General features: G+C 33.3%; 1 protein-coding gene across 2 annotated transcripts; it reads right to left on the reverse strand.

Moving 5' to 3' along the window:
- Positions 1 to 210: 210 nt before the first annotated feature.
- On the reverse strand, positions 211 to 4,475 carry RGS1 (regulator of G protein signaling 1). 2 transcript variants are annotated; one of them, XM_039257491.1, is made up of 5 exons: positions 4,267 to 4,475; positions 3,817 to 3,897; positions 3,334 to 3,398; positions 1,815 to 1,978; positions 211 to 1,049 (listed from the first exon to the last, which is right to left on the reverse strand). In XM_039257491.1, exons 1-5 carry the CDS (start codon positions 4,401 to 4,403, stop codon positions 864 to 866), a joined length of 633 nt encoding a protein of 210 aa, XP_039113422.1. In that variant the 5' UTR covers positions 4,404 to 4,475; the 3' UTR covers positions 211 to 863. The 2 variants fall into 2 exon arrangements, with proteins under 2 accessions (XP_039113422.1, XP_039113423.1); XM_039257492.1 differs by having other exon boundaries at positions 3,334 to 3,395; positions 4,267 to 4,474.
- Between the last annotated feature and the right edge of the window lie 1,254 nt (positions 4,476 to 5,729).

The following is a 5,729-nucleotide window of genomic DNA, read 5'->3' on the forward strand; positions in this document are numbered from 1 at the left end:
TTGATTTTTAGGCATTGTGATAACAAAGAGAAAATGAATGAATTTTGTCCAATACATACATATAATATATAAATATAGGATTAATTGTATGATAGTTTTAGATGTTGAAGAGATGATAGAAAGTAGAAGACCTTTCCTTGATGGAATTTTTGTTAAATCTGAGGAACAAATGCCAGTTTTTTAAAAATGGCAAAGAAGTGTAAACAGAAATTGCTTCTATATATTTTTAATACAAAACTCACTTATTACTGACACTGTGATAATTTACAAATAAATTCTGACTTCCCAGTGTTAGGAGCAACAGCTTAAGTTAAGTACATTGTTCTCTTCTTCTTCTCGTTCAAGTCAAAACAAACCAAAAAAATAAAACAACATCAAAAACTCTTTTTGCATCAATATTAGCAATGGTGGTTTCAAACACATATTTTCCAAATAGTCATCCAAGTCAAAGGCATGTCAGCAGCTCAATAAATCTCTATATAATAATATGTAGCATAAATATCAGCTGACCTCGAAGCTGATAGCATGTTTTAATCAGTTTCAAAACCTTTATTCACAGTTTCTGTGCAACTGGAGTTCCCCGGCCTTCTCAGTTCTGAGGGATTTTTCTGATATGTCCACTGTTTTTTACAACAGTACCACAGTGTCTCCTTCCTTTTACTGTCTCTTGGGTTTCATCTTGCTCATGTTTCTTCAACCCTGAGCCTGGATAACTTCCATGTTAATCCATGTTGAATCATTTGTTTTTCCTCTGGGCCTGTGGAGTCACTCAGAAGGGCCAGGTGGTTCACCCAAGGAGCCATTAACTGGCACATTTCTTCTGTCCTTGACACCATCTTCAGTTCTCTCTGGCTAGGAACTGATCACTTTAGACTATTAGCCTGAAGTTCATTCAGAAGATTTAAGTAAATATTTGATTTGAGAAATCTGGGATAGGAGTCCTTTTCCATAAGAGTATATATAATTTTTTGGGCTTCATCAAAACATGTTGGGGTTGGTGTTTTAATCTTCTTGGCTGTGGATTCTCGAGTGTGAAAGTCGATATTGATCTAAAAACAAAAACTTGTTGGTTAATATATGCTTCCAATTTATTGCACATTTTATGATGTAACTATGTTTGTTGAAGCACCTCAAGACAATGGCATTGAGCCCTCATTTGAATCAGTTCAGGTATCTCTTAAATGCCTATTCTAAACCAGCCTTATACTGGATGTGAAAGAGGTAAGAAATATCACAAAAAAGTTCTTCCAAGTTAGCTCATAGTATAGTTGGGAAATGAAAAAGAGGCAGGCATGAAAATTTTAAATATCCACACAAGGTGATACATGCATCAAAAAAGTGATATGGTCACTTAAAATGTATAGGAGAGGACACTTTGTGTAGCTATTTTTTGCTTGAACCAAGAATATTTCATGGGAAGGTTGGTACTACTACTAAATGAAAATATTTCTGCTGCTGCAGTTGTACATATTACGCTAATTTGTATTTTATCCTAATGTAAGACGAGCTATCTCATGAAGGACATTCTGATATGCAATTCTAGCTAATAATACTGGTACTTTTACCCCTCTCCCCTACCCACCTATCACATTAGCTAATTTTGCAAAATCAATCTTTTCATCTTACTGTCTTCAAATATACTGTAAATATAGAAAAGTAGATTATTATTGCACTAAACTATATGAACATACCTAAGTATTTAATAGTAAAATTATGATACTTAAAAAAGATGTAATCTTGCTGTGTATGTGGAATTGTATTTCTGCATCTAAGTTCCTTAAACATAGACTGGTGGTAATGAAGATAATACTCACTTGTTTAGCAGCATCTGAATGCACAAATGCTTTATATATTTTCTCTGCTTTGCAATGCAAAAGATCAGACTCCGTTTTTTTATAGTCTTCACAAGCCAGCCAGAACTCAATGTTCTCCTCACTGAACTCAGACTTTAGGAAACTTCCAAAGACATTTTGACCAACTAAAAAGAAAGAGTGAGGGGTAAGATAATTAAATTAATTGAGCCAGTAAATGAATATCTTAAAGAAGAGATTTGCAAGAAAAATACTATTGCATTATCTATGCACAAAGGTAAGAGATGGCTAATGCTGAAATAGCTGTGTCATAATTTATAGAGATGGGAAGGTCTCAGAGTTCCTTTCATTTATAGTTTATCTGGGGCCAGACAAACCTGTCCACAGTCACATAGCTGCTTAGTCATCTACAGAACTGTGCTTTGCTTCCATCTGTTAATTAAGTTAAAATTCTGCTCTTGTGATTACAAAACCATCTCTTTTCTTATAAATAATAACTACTAGGCAGACTAGAGAATTTTAGGGAAGCAAACATTGACAAAATTCATTAACATCATGTTCATTATTAACAAATATAATTTCCCCATCCAATTCTTATTGGTTAGAAAATGTACTGATGTACTGATTATATTTGCTGGTATTACTGAGGCTTTTAAATGGGCCATCTCTCTGCCATTTATTCATTTGGTTGGATTGTAAACTAAGATAATTAGATGGATGAATGATATTAAACAACTTGGCCCCCAAGCAAGGATTCTAGAGAGTGTTTGTGGGGAGAAGAGGATTAAGATCATCCTTTAGGTAGAGACCACTCTGCTCATCCATACCTCTGAGCAAGCTCTTAATCCCAAGAGAACTCTAAGGCCTGGGATTAGGGAAAGGCAAGCTGATTTCATTCTTTACCTTGTCTTATCAGAAACTCCCACCAAGACTCTGTTTAAAAATTGTTTTTAATCATATCTGTGTTATCATATATCATGTTATATATAAGGCAATTATATATTGTATGTCTCAACTTCCTTCAAGGCAACAAAGCACTGTGTCCTTGTTTTTGACTTCTTGGTGCTTCTAAAATGCCTGCCACTTAAAAGTGAGCTAAATATGTAAGTTAATGAAAGTATGGATAATACAATAGATAATTAATTGAATGAATCCACAGTCACAAAAGTACATTCTATAGGTAGCTTTCAGAATGGCAGTTCACATGTGGAGATGTTTGGTTTACTTTTAAAAACTTGAAACTTCAGAACCTCAGCATAATTTTAAATTTTGCTCCTATAATGACCCATGGGACTACCTAGTTGTCTTGGCAAATTTATCTGAAGAACAGTGGCAGACCTGAGTGCCAGGTCATTACTCTACAATGAGGAAAAATATGCTGAAGCTATTAGTGTCTACCAAAAAACTATAATACAGCTTTTCATACACTATTCTATCCAGAATACTATATTTTATTGTAGTCATTCAATGTATTAGTGTATTGAGCTAAACCCAAAAACATTTAGTAGTTAATCGTACTTACTTTGGTTTGCAAGTAGTTTTTCCAGAGATTGAGCCCACTGCATTACTTCATTGACAGAGAGTCTGCTGGAGACAAAATTTATATAAATTAGTGAACATTTTTTGTGTAATCACAAATAAAATCAGAATGGCTGCTACATTTTGGTAACTCCACAAACTAAGATTCTCGTTCCATATTAAAAAAAAATTTGTCTGTAAGAAAACCAGACTTCCCTTAGAATTCCTATAGTAATGGAAAATAACTGCTAATAAAATGTGAAGAAATCCAAATAAATATATTCCAACAGTGTAATAAATTGCAAATTATGTATGTACATGTTGGCATTTAGTTTACATTGGTACTAATGTAGTCTACTCTTATTTGGCTGGTTACTTAAAAGAAATGAAATCCAATATGTGCAACACTAATCACATGCTAGAATATAGAACGAACTAATGCAAAGGCTTCTCTTAAAAATATAGTTCAGCATATTAGTGTACATACATGTCTTTGGACTTAGAAGGTTTCATTCCAGATTCCAGATGTGGGATCATGGATCTCAGGTATGCTTTCATATCCATTCCACTACAAAAGACACAAACGTGAATATTCATATTTCCTTAGTAGAATACATATTATTTGTAAAAGAAGCATGAACTAAACTTCTCAAGGAACAAGACAATAATAAGAACAGTTGTTATAACATTTTGCTATATTAAGATTGAGCTAATTTTTATGAGCCAAAGTCTGCAGAAATTTCCATATAATTTAATGGCCTATCATGATTTATTTTTTAAATACAGCCGAATATACTTACACATATGTATACAACAGCTAATTTCTCTGATCTAGTTAAGCTAACTGCTTATATTTTCTTCCATTCATTCTCAATCCTTCTGCCATTAAAGATAATCTAAGTCAAAATCCACAAAGTGACACACAGAATGAACTTACAAAGTCTTTGGCTTCTTTTTCTGAGTTTTGTCATCTACAAGTGAATGGTCAGTTTCTTTCAGTTCCTTTGGATTAGCAGAGAAGAACATCCCTGGCATTTTGTTTAACCTCGGTGTGGAGATGGTTGCTGCTCTCATAGTCCTCACTCGGCAAATATCTGCTGCTCAACGTCTCTGCTGCTATATATAGGGAAAGGCAAACAGGCTCTTGCTGTTCAAATGAGTCTGTTTATCAAGTGATGTTACCACAGACACTGGAAGTTCCCTCTTTCTTGATGTGTTATGACGTGTATCTTGAAAAAAAAAAAGAAGCATACAGTGATGTCTTGTGGTTGAAACTTAACCAAATGAGAATAGGTCACTTGATTAAAAAGAAACACAGTTAAACCTACAGAGGCACACACGTATATGCCACATGTCTAAAGTATTAGTTGCATCAATCTTTGGTTCTAGGGGATGCTTGTTTCTTCATAAAAATGGCATATTTCAATAAAACATTTCATTTGGTGTATTTATTGTATCACATAGGAATTCAGTATTAGAGACGTATCCCCTCAATGCTTTGACTAGTCTTTGACTATAAAATTCATCTGATCACAATATTTGAAAAAGTTCTTTTTACTTTCAGAAAGCATTGTAAAATAAAATACTTTTTATTTGATTGCTTGTGTGTGATATATTCATATATATGAACATATAGGTAGGAAGGAAAGTTATGAGAGGTTATCTTAAATTCTTCCCACAACTCCATCTCTCACTTCCATGACAAGAAATTTTCGTGTTAGTATTTTCTAAGGTGTGTGCTAGACATTCTATTGGTGATATAGAGGATGACTTTAGGGTCCTATGAATATTAAGATTTATTAAGAATATGATATATCAAACTGATTTTCTGTATTTTACTGCTTAAGATAAGAATAAAGGAAAATTAAACAAATCAGGACACAAAGTATAGTTAATACAATAATATAATGTCATATGTAAATACATCGATACTAAAGAATCATATTGCATCGAAGGAAAAATGTGTAAGGTAAAATAAGAGTATACTTGGACAGCTCAATCATATTCACTTCTTAGGTGATGATCTTCCAAATTTTGGCAGTATCTCTGGACAAAGCCATTCTAACTTTAATTAAGATTAAGGATTAAAAAAACAAACAAACCCAATGGATTAGGTGACTACTCACTGATCAAGGAAGAAGGGTTATTGCAATGTAAGCTTTTTATAGAGTTTATGACACTATGACATTTATTATATTTCAAAATTCACTTACTACACAGTCATGAAAATATATATAACATTGTATGTGCAAGCATCATTTGATGTTTGAAAGACAACACTGATGCAGAAAGAGAACTAGTGAATTGATGTTTGAAAGACAACATGATGCAGAAAAAGGGCTAGTGAGATGAAGTGGCCACTTTGAAAGTGACTCAAACAAAATAGATTGAGCTTAAAGA

Source organism: Hyaena hyaena, unplaced genomic scaffold (assembly GCF_003009895.1).
Source record: "Hyaena hyaena isolate Hyena2069 unplaced genomic scaffold, ASM300989v1 scaffold_622, whole genome shotgun sequence".
Classification (NCBI taxonomy): domain Eukaryota; kingdom Metazoa; phylum Chordata; class Mammalia; order Carnivora; family Hyaenidae; genus Hyaena; species Hyaena hyaena.

Bases quoted from the DNA above. Each gene is read 5' to 3' on its own strand.
- RGS1 (XM_039257491.1), bottom strand. From the start codon at position 4,403: ATGAGAGCAGCAACCATCTCCACACCGAGGTTAAACAAAATGCCAGGG. The intron at 3,898-4,266 runs GTAAGTTCATTC...TGTCTTTTGTAG, and splicing joins AAAAAGAAGCCAAAGACTTT to TGGAATGGATATGAAAGCAT. The intron at 1,979-3,333 runs GTAAGTACGATT...CTTTCTTTTTAG, and splicing joins AAAACTACTTGCAAACCAAA to TTGGTCAAAATGTCTTTGGA.